Source organism: Larimichthys crocea, chromosome XVIII, assembly GCF_000972845.2.
Source record: "Larimichthys crocea isolate SSNF chromosome XVIII, L_crocea_2.0, whole genome shotgun sequence".
In the NCBI taxonomy this organism is placed as follows: domain Eukaryota; kingdom Metazoa; phylum Chordata; class Actinopteri; family Sciaenidae; genus Larimichthys; species Larimichthys crocea.
This window is the reverse complement of record NC_040028.1, coordinates 20,074,544-20,091,423: the sequence shown is the minus strand read 5'-3', so window position 1 is coordinate 20,091,423 and position 16,880 is coordinate 20,074,544. Positions and strand designations below refer to the sequence as shown.

At 43.8% G+C, this 16,880-nt stretch overlaps 2 protein-coding genes across 6 annotated transcripts in view; one reads left to right on the top strand and one right to left on the bottom strand.

The window, feature by feature from the left end:
- LOC104931652 (filamin A-interacting protein 1-like) overlaps nucleotides 1-16,715 on the bottom strand; it is a 25,765-nt gene extending 9,050 nt beyond the window's left edge. The window contains exons 1-4 of one of the 4 annotated variants that reach the window (XM_019270291.2): nucleotides 16,658-16,715; nucleotides 6,068-6,228; nucleotides 5,813-5,983; nucleotides 4,557-4,735 (exon numbers count right to left, since the gene is read on the bottom strand). In XM_019270291.2, the coding sequence (XP_019125836.2) occupies nucleotides 4,557-4,735; nucleotides 5,813-5,983; nucleotides 6,068-6,228; nucleotides 16,658-16,700 (554 nt within the window). In that variant the 5' untranslated portion in view covers nucleotides 16,701-16,715. Of the gene's footprint in view, nucleotides 1-4,556; nucleotides 4,736-5,812; nucleotides 5,984-6,067; nucleotides 8,144-16,657 lie in introns of those variants that run through there. The other 3 variants (XM_027291074.1, XM_019270292.2, XM_010746705.3) reach the window with 3 other exon arrangements.
- The window catches only part of cmss1 (cms1 ribosomal small subunit homolog), a 35,275-nt gene that overhangs the window by 14,262 nt on the left and 4,133 nt on the right, over nucleotides 1-16,880 (top strand). The window lies entirely within an intron of this gene.

The window sequence follows — 16,880 nt, the reverse complement described above, 5'->3', positions numbered from 1 at the left end:
AATTTGCTTTGCCTCTGATTGACTATTACTCATTTCCTTTGTTGGGTTGGGTTGGTTAGATTGCTAAGAATATCAGGGTAAGCCAGTCCGAGTAGGGCGGGTCATGACTTCACTGTCCTGGGGAAAAACAAGGCGAATGGACTTCAGGACTAATCAAATGCATAGTGTCGGATCTGTACACACACCCAGCGATACTCAATTCCACGTTTTGGGGAATAATGGAGGCTTTCGAACAAAGCTAATGTAACGAAGCTCTCTCTCTGTCTCTCTGCTCAGGGTGGCCTCAGCGTGTCATCGAGCCGCCCTTTAAGGACCGCCCACAAAAATCCTGAAAACAGTTTGAACCTCTAACTCCACATTTCAGTGATACATCGTTCAAAGTCTTTTCACGTGTTTTCAGCAACTATTGTCCAACATATTTAATGTACTTGAAAGAAATCTCAGAACTGCCTTGACACAGACTTTAAAGTTATTTTACTGACCATATTGTGAACTTAACATTATGACTTGTGTTTTTACAGGTTATAGATAACCAGTGGTCGTAATTACATTATATGTCATGGTATTAATCAACAGTTCTGAAGTACAGTTGTCCCTCACTATAATGCGGTTCACCTTCGTGGTCTCGCTGTTTCGCGGATTTTTGTGTGTGTAATTTTGCATGCTTTTTTACAGCGTACTGTACAGTATGAGCGCGCATTGTGTTCTGCGTCCTGATTGGCTAAGGGAGAACTGTACAAAATGTGTTCGGCTCGCCAGATTTACATAAATGTTCAATCGCTAGCAGTGTGACTCTGACGTGCTGTATGTTTGCAGTCAGAGGAACTGTGAAATACGCGTTACTGGTAATAATTTCTTATGTATCAAACCTCGTAGATTGATCATTAAAATGAAATTTGTTGAAAATGTTTGGGCTTGAAAACAGGTTTTGATCTTTGGTTTCATTTACTAATACAGTATTGTACTTATTTTTGTTAAATCTGTGAACTTTGAGAGTTTAATTAAGAGAGAAATGTGAGAAAATGTTAATGCCTGTCTAAAAAAAGTGTATAAAAGTGTGTGGTTAGGGGATTTACGGCCTTAAAACATGTATAATAATTGTAATTACTTCGCAGATTTCGTATATCGCGGGTTATTTTTAGAACGTATCCCCCGCGATAAACGAGGGACCACTGTATTGCATTTCTACTATTTTATGTCAAAATAACTGCTGTGGAAAAAGGTGTATTGTTTGAATTATTTGCATCTATTTCTGTGGACAAATGAGAGATAACTATGGCGTCTATTGACGAAAAGACGTGACCGCTACATGCAGCTGGCTAAGCGTATCGTTTCATTAATGCTTGTGTATTAAACAGTCCATTCCCAATTTTAGTATTGATCTCCTTGATGACTAATAATCAGAGTCGGCCCTGGAAAAAAAAAAACTTTGCCCTCTCGTTTACAGTGCACTGCGTACTTGCTTACACGTGGAACGAAGCTGATGAACATGGTAAACAAACTACTTTGGTTCATGTTAGCTTTCCTGTTAGCCTGTTGACTTGACTGAGCGTTTAGCCTGAAAAGTACAGAGCTGCCGACACGGCTGTAGTCTTCTAGATGATCTGCATTCCTGTCCTGTATCTGCAGCACTTGATGATGATGTATTGACGAGCAGGCCACATGATCCGGGGAGTGAAAACACGATGGCGTTTTAAAGTGGTTTTGGGGGGCTGTGGGCTGGAGCCTGTGAAAAGTTTGTGCTTCAGAACTGAAGTGAAAAGACGAGAGCATGAATGTCTTTTGTGTGTCGAACATGTGCGTGCGGTTAACGCTGAGACGCTGCCAGTCCGGTGACAGACCATATGAAGCACACAAAGACTCGGAGCATGTTCTGATAGCTGAGGTTGGAAACAACCAGATTGCTGCATTGTGATGTGCAGATGTAATCACCCTTTGACACGCAATGGGGATCATACTATGGCATAAAGTGATTATATGCCGTGACTGGAATTTACCGTATAGTTCACAGCTGAAGCGGGTCATCTGCTCAGCACATGGCACCTTGTGGAGCTACTTTGTCAGGGAAATGAAAAAGAGAGAGAGAGAGGTGCTGATTTTAAGCCAGGATGAGTGGCTGTCTTGGCTCGGAGCGTATGCTTTGAGAAGAAACTGGGAGGGAGATTGAAAGATAGTTGAAGAGGATTTGGGTTAGTAGGAGTGGAATTTGTTTTTTTTTTTAGTTAAATATTTAGGCTACTGCGAAGCTCGATGTAAGAAAGACAGGATGGAGAGGGAGATGAAAGCGACAGGCGTATCGCCATGTGCCACGAATTGTTTACCCTGTGGATAAATGCAAGTATTGACTCAGCTCAAACCTATTTGTGCCAGACTCGGAGAAACTCAAGTGCAGTTGGGGACACAAAGAAAGGGAATATAAACTCTTTTTCCAGTGTACCTTTAGAACAAATAAACATACACATGATTGTGAACGTGCAGTTTGTCATTTGTCACTTGGTTTGTACGGGATGAAAGGAGAGCTGCAGCAGACTATTGTTTGCATAAACAATTAATCTGCATTCATTGTTTGGGATTGAAAGGCGACATCTTTCAAAAGACAAAGAAAAACGGCAAATCTTCAAAATTGAGTAGGCAAAGACTTAAAAGTAATGTTTGACATTCCTTCTTCGTTTGTGTCCAATGGTTTGGGAGATAGACAGTGAATGAGAGTGAGCGAGCGCTGGCCTTGATAAAGGCGGTTATTCAAAGAAATTAAGTTATAAGTGCTAGAAATCTTGTTGGGGGTGTATGGAAGTTGTGTAGTGCCACTTCCAGTGTCCTTTGTGCAATCTTATTAGGAATTAGGGTTGCAGACTTTCCATGGGAATTAGCAGGAATTTATGGGAATAAAAGGGTATAAACCCAGGAATTTACAAAATTGAAGGTTGGACCTTAAAGTTTCTGGATAGTTTTGCAGAAATTTGCCGGAAACTTTCCACCCTTTGCAGCCCTATTGAGCGATATAGACAGTGAATGAGAGTGAGTGAGCGCTGGCCATGATTTAAAGCTGGTTAATCAGAGAAATAAGTTATTAGACTGCAAGAGAGCCTGTTGAAGTGTGTCGAAGTTGTTTAGTGCCAGTTCCAGTGCAATGAATAATCTTATTAGGAATAAACCTGCCTCTTGTGTTAAGTTTCCATAGTTGAATAGGCTACCACCAAAGTACCACCAATTACCGCGATGGAGAGCCCAGTATTTTCTGAGGTGGTACGTGGTGTAAAACGTTTGCGAACCACCTGAATAGTTGCAGATTTGTGTTTTCCAAAGGAAAAATAAGAAAAGCATAAAAGTTAAGGAACATGTTACTTCGAGACGAACAAACACTTGCTAATATCCCTGACAGCCAAACCTAACGTTGCAACATCGCGATTTCATCATGCTGTCAGCCATTAATTCAGTTTATGCGATAAGTTCAAGGGTGATGTTTTAGAAGCATGTTCTTAAAAGGAATTCATAAAGGAGGGAAGGCACGGAGAAAGAAAATCCTCCGTATGAGCCACACAGGGTTCACTCTGCACCACAGACATGCTGTCTACTCATGTATTAATCATCATTAGGCCAAAATGAACCACAAAGCCTTTATGTGTGCATGTTCAGGGTTTCCACGTTGTATTCGAACAGAAAGAATTCTAGTAAACTTAATCACTCGACTGGCATGACTATTTTTGGTCTTTAATTGCGTGTGTGCATGTGGTGGATCAGTAAAGCGTTTTCATTTTGGCACACACACATGCAGACAACTAGTCTCCTCCCAAGGCTGCAAGCCCAGTGCGGGTCCAGCCTCTACGCAGCTAGATTATAGAGCGGACTCGGGTGGTACATGAGCCGAGACAACCAGGGACTCAAACAAAACAGCCCCGTTGTGGGCCTCAAATTGCATAGGAGAACCAGTGACCACCTTCATGTTAGACCTAGCTGTACCCGTAGGCCGCATCTAAATGTGCTCTCCATTTGGGAAGCCACCAACAAACCCTCAGCCCATTTACTCAGTTTAGAAGAAAGCTGGTGCTGTTGAATTGGGCAGTAGGGTGCCAATTTAGGCCGTACACGTAATTGCATGTGAGTGCATGTTTGTGTGTTTACAAGAGAGAGTGAACAGAGCCAGGCTTGGCCGCAAGGTCTGACCGAGTCCAGGATGTAATGGACTGTGTCTGAGTGGAGTAACTCTAACTACAGTCTTGAGGTCACATTGGGGTGGTAGAAATGCGGCGGCCAACAGCGCCTTTGCTCTTTCACTCAGCCATGAAGAGCATTACAGGCCAACATGGACTGAAAGAATCTAAGCCTGCACAAGTGTACATCACAGAGCTCAGACCTGGCATGTTCCAGTGTGCTGAAATACTTTAATCTCTCAGCCTCTTCTACACTAGCTGTAAATCCTCTTCTATTTACATCAGGAGGCGTTCTGAAAGCCAGGGATGTTTCTACAAGTCTGGCTTCAACGCAGACTACCAATTTAGTGGGAACTCTAAAATATCAGTGTTGTCTTCTGAACCTCGAGGGTTTGGTGCACTAACCTCTCTCTGTCCTGCTCCAGTAGAGCGGTAAGGCAGTTGCTCTTATGGATAAACGCCCTGTGGTTCCTCTCCTGCTCCTCCAGCCTTCGTAGGGCACCACTGTGAGAGCGGGACACCTCCAGGAGCTGCTCCAGCATCCGCTCGGATGAGCGCTTCTGGGCCTTCACCATGTGGTTTAGCTGAGGGGAAAAAGAGAAAACAACACAAGGGGCTGTGAAGAGGAAAATGACAGTGTACCTTGACGTCTTGACGGGTTGCCCAGTGTGAGGAAGGAGAGTCTACATAGTATGTAAATTTTGAAAGTGAAGCTTTTGTTATTGTAAAAGCCGAATGCCAGTTTAGTTGCTGCTGGGCATAGATTTTAAAGTTTTGTGTGTTCGGGATGAGAGTCAGCACCTCCAAGTCTGAGGCCATGGTTCTCTGCCAGAAAATGGTGGGATGCTTTCCCCCCTGTCCCAAGTGAAGGAGTTCAAGTATCTTGGGGTCTTGTTCATGAGTGATGGGAAAATGGAGCGTAAGATGGACTGGCGGTTTGGTGCGCTGTAGCGGACCGTTGTAGGGAAGAGGTCGATCTTCCAGCACCTCTACGTTTCAACTCTCACCTATTATGGTCATGAGCTCTGGGCAGTGACCGAAAGAATGAGATCATGGATACAAGCAGCTGAATTGAGTTTACTCCGCCGAGTGGCCAGGCTGAGGAGCTCGGACATGGTTCAGGCCCCCTGGGCACCTTCTTTTGGAGGTGTTCCGGGCACATCCAACTAGGAGGAGATCCTGGGGCAGACCCAAAACCCGCTGGAGGGGACTACATGGCCCATCTAGCCTGGGGAACGCCTCAGGATCCCCCAGGAGGAGCTGGAACATGTTGCTGGGTAGAAGGACGTCTGGAACATCCTGCTACCACGACATGACCCCGGATAAGAGGAAGAAAATGGATGGACGGTGTTCTTTTTGTTTGTTTTTTGATGAGCTTTTAAGATCTAAGATCTAAAACTTTTGCTGCACAGTAATGAGATGTTACTTGGGATAATCCACAGACTGCTAAAAACATGGGACACTTTAGAAATCAGAACAAACAATCCTTGAAGTTACAGATTTGTATTCGTTGCAGAAGAAAAGATCACCTGTAGCGCAAAATGACAAATTTGTCCAATGACGTAGTGGTAATAGATGTCAGACCGTAATGCAGTCACCTCATTAAATTTTAATAATCGGCTCCATATGGTGTCTACGTTCTCACTATTGGCTCTTGGTACCTGAGCAGTTGGGTTTTTGTACACATCCTGCAGCTGGTACTGCTGGGCCCGGAGGGAGTCTCTCTGCAGGGCACGGAGCGGCTTCTCTGGTCCGCTGAATCCATATTGGGCCCCAAGTAGAGCCGAGTCTGTCCTCTCTGACTTCAGCACAGCGATCACCTCATCTCTGGCCTGAGTGTTAAAAACATTGCAGTAGAACGCTGGCGAGTCAGCTACAGAGCGACAGCATGCAGGATGTGATCAGATCATCCTTACCTGAAGCTCTCCCTCCAGAATACTGAGCAGAAACAACAAGTCATCGCGGGACAGGTCTTGTCTTGTCCTGCTGGCCTCCCACCTCTCTCTCTTGTCTCGCATGTTGGTTGAGTTGTGTTTCTCCGGATGACCTCGATTCCACGAAGACATTTGAGATCGAACTGGAGAATAAGAAATGATTGGAGACGGCAGCTCGACATGAGGACAAGCAGAACTACGCTTCCTATCAAAGAAAAGGTTAAACGGGGTCATGCATTGTGTCTCAGCAGTACAAGTGGTCATTGTGTGGCTTCGTTTATGGGCTAATCCAAAATCAGAAGGCCTCTTGTCATAAGTTAGTGTTAGTGAAACGGATAGGCCTGCACCTGGCATTACTTTGCGTGAGGCTTATGTCATCTCATAGTCTCACTCTTAGCACATTTACAGCAGCAATCACTGTCAGCCTGGCAGACAAAAGGACAAGAGGCAGCCAGAAAGTAGGACCTTGATTACTGACCACATGAGAGCGAGATATGTGCTCGTGTATGTATGTATGTGTGTGTGTATACATGTGCTGTTGAATCACATCAGCTAAAACAGCGTTAGCTGGCCAAGCGTTCTGTCTCTGGCTCTGTTCTCATGCCATATTTAGAGACAGAAAACAAGAAGGTTCATATTAGTGAAAGATGACGTAATCTCTCTGCTCTTCAGCTCTGCTCCTCCAGCCCAGGCTCTCACAACAGCCAGGAACGCCTAATATTCCCAAGTTATTGGTCAAGTTTCTCAAGATAAGTAACGAAACACCCCTGTGATTCACATCTCGGGGAAATTGTGCAAAAGCATGAGGTGAAATATTGAGAAATATGGTCTGTTTGAAGACTCTGATTAAGACTTAAGACAACAAACTTACCACTGAATACTCCCTGTCCGGTTCTTTCTTTTTACACAAACACACACACACAGGCCTCATCTGCTTGTTGTCACCAAGGACCAAGAGCAACCTTGAGTCTCTCTAAGCAAGACAAACACCGGTACATAAGAGACGAACCTTGAGCGAGAAACAGAAACGCGAGGTTCGAACCGTAGCCAATAACGCCCTCGGATCTTTGCGAGAGTGTCGGCTTACTTAATAGATGGAGTCTGCATACAAGTGTTTTCTTTTGGCCTCTGTGTGGGAAGGAAGAGCGAGGAGGGCTAAGCCTCCCCTCCCTTCCTCTCTGTATCAATCAGGAAGACAGATGAAGCTGTCTTTAGCTGACCCCGCGTTCTTTTACTCCACTTGTTTCCAGTGACGGGAAGGGATGATGGAGGCTCTGAAACACAAATTGCAGTGGAGGTTTCATTAGGTCACTTTTTTTTTAAACTATCAACACTTAACAGCGTTGTGCAATCGTTGACAAATGACAAGGTCTGGACTTAAGAGGACCTTAATCAGTCAGCTTGAGTTGGTTTAGCCCAGGGTTGGTGGAGATGACGGCATGCGGTGGAGCTGATGTAAGTCGGCGATCTGTGGCCCGTTTTCCTTGGACGTCTCTCTGCCCGTCTGATGGTGAGCAGTCAACTTAAGACACGTGCTCCTTTGTCCTTGCCCTCTTTGCCCTTTGATTGGTGAACACCTCACAGTGACATGAGTCAGCCTGTGTTCTTTCTTCAGTGTGGTCACAGCGTCTAGACAAGCACATGCACGCCGATGTCTAAGCACGCTCTCACACGATGCCAGACATGTGAAAATACCTCTAAACTTCAGTTCTGGCTCCGAGCCAGAGTCCGCCTGAATAATGGTTGCCAGGGTCGCCCCCACTGAGGGACTGCCCGCCCGCTGGCAGGCAGGTTGGCAGTCGCACATGTGGCTTTGGCCACCTTTGTTTATTTGTCTGAACGCGACCCAGAGGCAGCATGCCCGCCTTCCTCCGTCTATTCAAAAGGGCAGCGGCTGCCCTCGGAATAAACCATTAACACTTCCAACAAATAATGTCATTCGCTGGACTCCCTCCCAAACACAAACTGGTCTACACATGCACACAGGTAAAGTGAGGTGAAGTATAGCTGTGACCGCTCAGTCGGGACACAGATTCCCTGACATTTTCAAACCACGTCGAGGTTCATCACCTTTATATGCAGCTATCAACAAAGAACTGAGTGGGCCGTAGCTGTTCACGTTTAATTATCCATTAAGGCTCCAAAATCTGAGCATTAAAACGTCTTTTTGTTTCACATTTGCTCATATTTATCGTGGCACGGCTTACGCCGTCTCTTCCTGAACCTAAAAAGGACGACCGGCCTGGAGATGCACTGTACGCCTGACTTCTGTGTGTGAAGTGAGACATTTTAACATGGGGACTTATGGAGACTGACTCATTCCTGGAGCCAGCCTCAGGTGGCTCTTTGAGGAACTGCAGTTTTTTGCCACTAAAGATGCTCTAACTTCTGTTTCACTGTGACTTTAATGTGTATTCTATGAAAACATCAGCTTTCTCCTAAGCAGCAACCTCCATGGCTGGGAAATGAAGCCAATGCAGAAAAACTGCAGTTCCTCTAACGTCCACTTGAGGCTGGCTCCAGAAGTGAGTCAGTCTCCATAAGTCCCCATGTCCAAATGTCCAACTTCACAGCAGAAATAAACATGTTTACAGCCTGGTACAAAAAACAGTTTTGGTCTCTGTAGCTAATGAGCAGTTTCACCGTCGTTAACAAAGCAAACAAACTCGGCCATGGCCTCCAGGTAACTTTAGTTTGACACCTCTGCTCTAACTGTTCATTCCCCATGAGCAGCTCACATCCACTTTATATCCACCTGTCATGGGAGGCTCCAGTTTCCAGGGCCAGGCTGGCACGGCGCTCTGTAACACTGTGTACGGCTGATGTATGCTTTGGCACGAGTACACCGCTGCAGGCGCGCTCAGTGAAAAGTATTGTAACAGAGAATTTATACATTTAGCTTTCAGCGGCAGATGTTGAGCCGCCTATAAATTTATTTTGTCACCAGAAACGTTGCTGATATATACTTTATGATTATGAGCGTGGTTAGGCCGCACTGCTGAATGCTTCATACGCTGATGACTTTAGCATAAAGAGAGACACCGAAGCCGTTATGATAACTCTCCTTAATGGCGTTCTGTTTAAAGTGTTGACTGTTGAGTTTTCATAGCCACCGTTTACCGTAGGGCAGAGCAGATTTGTCATCTCAGTGGAGGCATCAGAACCGTTACTGGGAGAGGGGGTAGGTTGCAAAGGGGTAGAAAGTAAAGTACAGTAAGTACATTTCCATGGGAAAGTTAAGCTGAGGAATTTTGGAAATATTCTAAATTGGCAGCTCCATGGGAAATTTATGGGAATTAACTGTAATTTGGGGATAGTTTAAACAAACTGTACCATATCTGAACATTTCAAGTTTCAAATTCAAGTGTAACAGCATGAAATCTGTTTGTTTTAGTCAAGATGTAGAGTCAGATTAGTAAATTCCTGGTTTATTCCCATAAATTCCTGTTAATTCCCATAGTAAATTCCTGGTTTATTCCCATAAATTCCTGTTAATTCCCATGAACTTTGAAAATTCCCAGAATTCTGCAACCCTATTGGTGCATCCCTTATTGTTCTAAATTAAACAATTAAGTTTCATAATGACACTTTAATACTTTAGTTCAAGTTCAGTGTGACATTTGATGCTACTTTACAAAACCTTCATGTCGCCAGAGAAGGAATAACAAACTACAGAAAGATTTGATATAATATTTGAATATTTCAGCTTTTTTCTTGGACTATAGCGAGCCTGAGTTATAAACCTGGTTCTTTAAACACCATTCTCTTTTCATTATTTTGGTGTGGTTTGTTTATTGAGCCTGACAGAAGCTGTTAAATATTTGAGTATGGCTCCCATTCCTCTTTTATTGCCATTGATAAGTTTGAAGTGCCAGATGTGGCGGTGTTCCTCCTGCTGCTTAAAGCGCTCAAGCCTTTTTTTTAAAGATTGCTGAACGTCGGGTTTACAGTTGACGTCGACAAACCTCGAGTGCAAACATTTTCTTATGATTTTGAGATTCCCTTTTTAAAAGCCTTGTTTATGATGTGAACCTTTTCTCTGTGAAAGAGGAGCACACCTCAGCGCCGTCAGCCTTTATAGAGGTCAGTGTTCAAGCGAGGTTGGTTGTTGAACTAAAATAAAATGGTGAAAGTGAGCCAAACAGCGTGAGGTAATGCTGCACCGTGCTGCGATTTTTATGACTGACGTGTTAAAAACTTTCCTGGATGTGAAGTGTAATGTCTTTGTGATAGCCAGATGTCTAAGAATAGACTCACCATCTAAATCGCCAATAATAATGTTTGTTGTCTTTTCAAAACTGTTTGCTTTGTATGGTTTCGGGTACATTCACATTCGCCTTCAGTGGTTTTTCCATTCATTTGAGTGGGGTAGTCCACCAAAAAACGAGCAACCTGCAGGGAAGACGTAGAGCTGGATCTGACTTTTGAGTTGAGACGTCATGCTGTGGCCGCCAATCGGACACTAGGACTGGTCAAACCTCTTCAGTCAGCCTGAAACTTATGTTGCTTTCACACCAGGATACTCCGAGGGGCTCGGTTTGATTGGGGCGGGGAATGCCTGAAAAATTTCACACCTTCATTTGGTTTGGTCCACTTTCACGCTGCACTTTTGAAAGTGGACCAGCCGCCTGGACAATGTAATGCAGTCACAACAGCTGCTCGCTTTTACACCTGCCCAAACGAACGGGACTATCTGAGGAAACGAACTCTGGTCTGTTTTAAAGTATAGACTCTTTAAACTCTGATACCTACCTGTTGTGTTCTGGCTCTTTGTTTATTTCATGAAGCAGCTTCTAAATGAAGGAGGTGTAAGGGAGAGACAGAGCGAGCTTTGGTTGACAGACATAGACAGTGGATGATAAAGCCGGTTAATCAGAGAAATAAAAAGTTATGTCCTAAAAGTTTCACCGCTGCACAACCCTGCAGCTGATTCTGTCTGAGTGTACTCTGCTCCTTCCTGCATTACAGTAACTAACGTCCATAAATCAAATCGTAACCATAGCTGTGGAAAGCAAAACAAACAACTGTTTGGCATCCGGTGATGTAATGAAACATGATCTGCATTGTTTGGTGCTGAGGTTTGTTACTTTCGTTGAGCAAGAGTCCCCTGACAGGAAGAGTGTTTATTGAATAAGCGAAGATGTGAAATTCTACCAGTCGTCGTTGATCTTGTGTGCCCTCTTATGAACGTTCGACCCCGATCCTCCTCACTCTGATGCAATACACGTGGAATCCAACATCTGATATCTCGAGTTGGTGATTGACAGAGAGCAGCGTGTTACAAATGTCGTCCATGTGACGGAAAGCGCGAGACAGGACTGGATGCAGAGATGTGGACTGAGCTGTAACAGAGTTATTAAAGATAAAGTTTGGCATCTTGAATGAGTTAGAAGCTGTCGAGGGTTTAAAAGCTTTGTTTTTAGGTCACATCCCTGATTAGCACTTCCTGTGTAACATTATTACGAGCTCCTGTCACACCCTGCCAGCCAGGAATTAACAGGAATTTATAGGAATAAACAGGAATAAACTGAGAATTTACAAAGTTGAAGTTTGGCTCTTTAACAGGGAACTTAAATACAGTTGGTGAAAATATATTTCATCATCATCTTGACTAAAACAACCAGATTTCCTGCAGGTCCACTTGAATATCTGCTCTTCCTCAGTCACATGCACATAGCACACTGCTTACTGCAGGGCTGCTGAGGCCACGCCCCCTACCTGCACAGGTGATTTCTGTACCTGGACCACACTTTAGAGCCCAGAGCACACAGAGACTGTTGAAGACACACATTTGAGTCTGTGGACTACATAATATTAGGGCTGTGACGATTCCTCGAGTACCTCGAGTAACTCGATTACAACAAATGACGATAATGCCTCGAAGCCTCGTCTAATTAAATTTAAAGCTCATATTTCAAACGGATTGTTTTTAGTGTGACACAACATGTTCACGTTACAGGCTGCAAAGCGGAAGAAGGCGGAAGCGAAAGTAACAAGAATAATAATTTTATACGATTGCTCGATTAATCGATAGGATATTCGACAGAATACTCGATTACTGCAGCCCTGCATAATATTGTTCAATAAAATAATTCAAACTTGATAAAGTTCTACAAATAAATCTGTTTGTTTTTTTAAATTGTTTTATTTTGCACATCTTCTTATGACAAAACTAATTGTTTAGATTTATGTTTGGATTTGATACTTTGTTTAAATCGCCCACAATTTACAGTTAATTCACATAAATTTTCAATATTTCCAAAATTCCAGAGCTTAACTTCCCATGGTTTACCAGGAAACTTTCCACCCTTTTTTCCAACCCTATTAGCAACTAACAAACACAACATATCATTTATTCATATGTCACCTTATATATCAATTTCTGCTTGTAGAGTTCTACACTGGACCTTTCAATCTGCACGTATCTTATAGTATTTTACAGTATTTTACAGTATTTTATAGTATTTTATAGTATTTTATAGTCACCATCTGCACGGTGCTTTGAAAACTGAACTTAGCTTTAGTTCAGTGAACTTACAGCCAGCTAAATCAGAACGTCCGTCCTGTTAAACACGTGTTTCTGATGAAGGTAATGACTGTGTAACTGTTCTTGGCGGTGATCAAACGCGCTGCAACGAGTCGATAGTTTTGGGTGTGCATTGTTTTTTAGAGCAAGAGAAGCATTTGATTTACTGATCCAGATTTTCTGAGTTAATACCGCGTGTGTGAGAAACACACCACGCCTGTCACAGGAGGCTTTCAGGATGTGAAATATGGAAAATATTGTTGCAGAAATCTTAAACGGGTGATCTGTGTTGGCCTTTACTCCTTTACTGTGCATCCATTCCTCCCCCTGCTGGCGATAAACCGTCCCTGCACCCCTCTTTCATCACGTCTGAGCTCATGAGCCTCCCAGATAAAGATGTGTGTGTCCTAACACACCCTGAGAACAGCAAAGGGAGGGAAGCTTGTAAACCAGTGTGAACCCTGAGTTCACATTACAACAATCCTCTTCATCAAACACGAGGACGATGGACTTGAAAGACTGCTGTTCTCTCCTGCGTCATGGCTTGCTTGTTAAATGTGTGCATGCGGCCTAAAGCCCTCGCTGATTTAACAATAACACATGCTCACATCGCGGCTTCAGGAGAGGAAGCTGCAAGCCTCCAAAACCAATAACTGCTGCACGCACCCACCCACCCACAACGCTCCCACAAGATCAGGCAGTAGTACATGTCTCGAGATGAGTTATTGATTGTATAAACAAGCGCTGGATTGATTTCATGGAAAGTATCTTTTTGTTTTTATAGAAGCACACGGTATGTTTTGGAGAGGGTTGGAGCGGACGTGTCTACATGTTCGGGTTGCCGAAGCATAAAAGGTATCATTGGTTTATCTTACAGGCCAAAGTTACTTCATCAGGCCGGTGGAGGTAATTAAGAGATCTTCTGAGGTCATGACCGACAGTTTTGCAGTTTCCACGAGCGGCATCACCCGTAAAAACTTAATAAACCAAAGCTCGCCGCTGTTTGTCCGGAACTGTAACAATCAACTCGTTTCCTGGAGCCAGTCGATTGATCCTTATTACATCTAGTCAGCACCACATTGACCGTCCATTAAAACCAGTCACCTCTATTGATCACCCATTAAAGATGACCAGGCGGCCCCAGAGAGTCCCCCTCTACAATTGATCCACGGTTATCTGAGCTGCATATGTCTGAAAGCACGCTGCGCTCCATCTCCTCACCCCACCATCTGGTGTGGAGGATGTTGGGGGCGGGGGAGGTAGGTATCAGATATTGACCTTCTTGTGGGTCAACGTCAGCCCTCCTCAGGCGGTACTTCAGACTCATTGAAACATGTTTCTCTTCATCTTCCAGCAGCTGAATCGGGCGCTTCTCAGTTTAAGAACATCAAACTTCTTCTTCTTCTTCTTCGTGTTGTTCATCTGATTGGTTCCAATGGAGCCTATTGATTTCTACATTACCTAAGCTATCGCGTTTGGCATCGATCTGCAGATGCAAAATTATGCAGGAACTCTTACGAAGTACCGAAGCGAGATTAAAGAACAAAAACATGCATAATTTAACGTAGACGCAATAAATACGGAGGTTTCTATAGGGGCGCCACTTTATGCATTTAACCCAGTAAACACCAGTGGGAGAATGAAGGAGTTCAAAGACTCGTGTAGTCCGTATCGAGGAGCGCTGAAGCTGTTCTGGTGATAATTTGGAGTCATCTTAAGTCCAGTATGTCGGCTGTTTTACTCATTATAGACAGGTAGACTCATCATCCTCGGTTTAGTTTGTCTTGTGTGCGATCAATCAGTGAAATGTGCCGCTCACCATCATTTTTTTATCCTTTTTTAATAAGTCACTTACTAATTACAGACAGATTGCATGTCCAGATTGGATGACTTTACATAAATCAAGCCCGACCCCTCCGGGGGGTCCCTGTGAATTTAGAGCTCCCCTAATAAATGTTTTTTTTTACAAAAGATGGAGCCAAACGACAGCGTATTTTAAATCCTATTACACCAAATGAATCACCCTGTAGCGCCGGAGGCTTCAGTCATCTGGATGTAACACAGGAAACCGCTCTAATATTCTAAGATTGCTACAGATTATTACAGATGTCGCACTTTGATTTTAAAGGTTCAGAGTGGAAAGATGAGCAGGGTTGCAAAATTCTGGGAATTTTCAAAGTTGGAAACTTTCCATGGGAATTAACAGGAATAAACTGAGAAGTTACTAAATTGAAGGTTGGCCTTTTAACAGGGAACTTAAATATAGTTTGGGAAAATATATTTCAGCATCATCTTGACTAAAACAACCAGATTTCATGCAGATGTCCTCACTCACATGCACATAGCACACTGCTTACTGCAGGGCTGTTGAGGCCACGCCCCCTACCTGCACAGGTGGTTTCTGATTTCAAAACAAAATGTTTAGATTTATGTTTTGTTTGTTTAAACTAACCCCAGTTTACACTTAATTCCCGTACATTTCTATAATCCCCATGTGTTTCTCAGGTGTTTCCAATGATGCTAAGTGAGGTTCAGTTCCGTTTATTGCAGCAGAGACTTTGTTGACCTGAATGGAACAGAGCCATGATTAGTATCATTGTTCACCTATTCATTGCTGTTAAAAAGGTCTGTTAGGGTGACATGTATAGATACCAAAATCACAAGAATTTTTAGGTTTCCATGATGGGACCATCGGTTTCAACTTTTCACCTCCTCTGGATCGAGAATAGAAATCTGTTTAAATGTTTGATTGAGCCAAATTACAAATAAACATTTCTTGGGGTGGTCGGTAGCATAGTGGGTTAAGCGGCCGCCCCGTGTGTGGAGGCTATAGTCCTCGCTGCAGCTGGCCCCGGTTCGAATCCCGCATCGGACGGCTAATTTACTGCGTGTCACTCTCTCTGGCCCCTGCTTCCTGTCTATCTTCAGCTGTCCTATCATTAAAGGCATAAAAGGCCCCAAAAAAAATCTAAAAAGAAATAAATAAACATATTTCTTCTCACCTTCAGTAATAAACAACAATCTGAAGTCCTGAAATGAACCCAAACACCTTCATGAAGGTTCTAATGTTTGTTTTTTCGTTTGGATTGATGGTGTTGATTCAACTTCTGGTTATTTTTGAGGCTGTAGTCAACAGTGCTGTTAAACTACGAACATCATACCGAGAGGTTGTGATGCCGCTGTCAGATCATCTGGGAGTTTGTAACTAATCACCTGGACGCGATGACCTGAACTTACTTAGACCACCTCTCTGCTCGCCTCATAGAGTTATTGCATCATTCTTTAGTTCATTTGGTTCATTTTAATCTGATTTAATTAGTCTTTTGTGTAATTACCATTCAGGAGGTTTTTCTAATATTACGCCCAACTCGTTTCTATCGAGGGTCGACTGAATAAACAACAGAACGTCTCTGTGTGACTAAACCGAGCCGCGTAACCTTCGTAAAGGAGGATGTATTTCACGGTTGTTGTTCATTTGATCCAGTTGTATGAAACAACCTTGCGACTGGACGTGTGGTTCTTTGCAAACAGATTAAAGGGTTAGATCTCTGAATTACTCCTCTCCACCGTCACTTCAGAAGGATGTTATTGCAGCTCTGTTCCCAACAAGGGGAAACCATTAACCCATGACACCTTACGTTACGTCCACAGAGCTCATTCCCTACGCACCACCAAATCAAACGCATGCTGAATCAGCAGCTCGTCGCCTGTAGAGTGTCGCTGAGTGGCTCCTCGACCGGCGTGTCAGGCTCGTCGCTGGCAAGATTAAAACATCAGGTGCGTCCACCCACGTCAGCAGATCCTCGTTATTCGAGGATTTCGTTAACTCTTGAACCCACGGGAGGATGTTTCACGGCTCATCGAGTACAAATCAGCAGCGTCAGTGGTTGTGATTGCAACTCAAGCACATAGATTAAAGCTGTAGACGTTAGATAGGTGGACCGAGGAACACGCTAAATGAAGCCAACCCGATCACACTCAAACCTTCATCCATGATCATCTCCATACCTTCAGGACACAGATCAGAGCAGGAAAACAACACTTACTTCCTGCAGGACAGGTGGACCTGGACCGCTCACTAAAGGTCATATAAAGGCTTGGGCTCGATCCATTTATCTCCAGCGTCCTCGCGTAAAAGTCCTCCTCACCTACTCGGTCTCTTCCTTCTCGCCCTGGCGTTTGGCACCTTGTTCGTCTTTCACGTTTCCTTCCAGCGGTCCAACATGAAAGTGAGACAGGGATGAGTCCCAGCAGAGAGAGCAGTGAGTG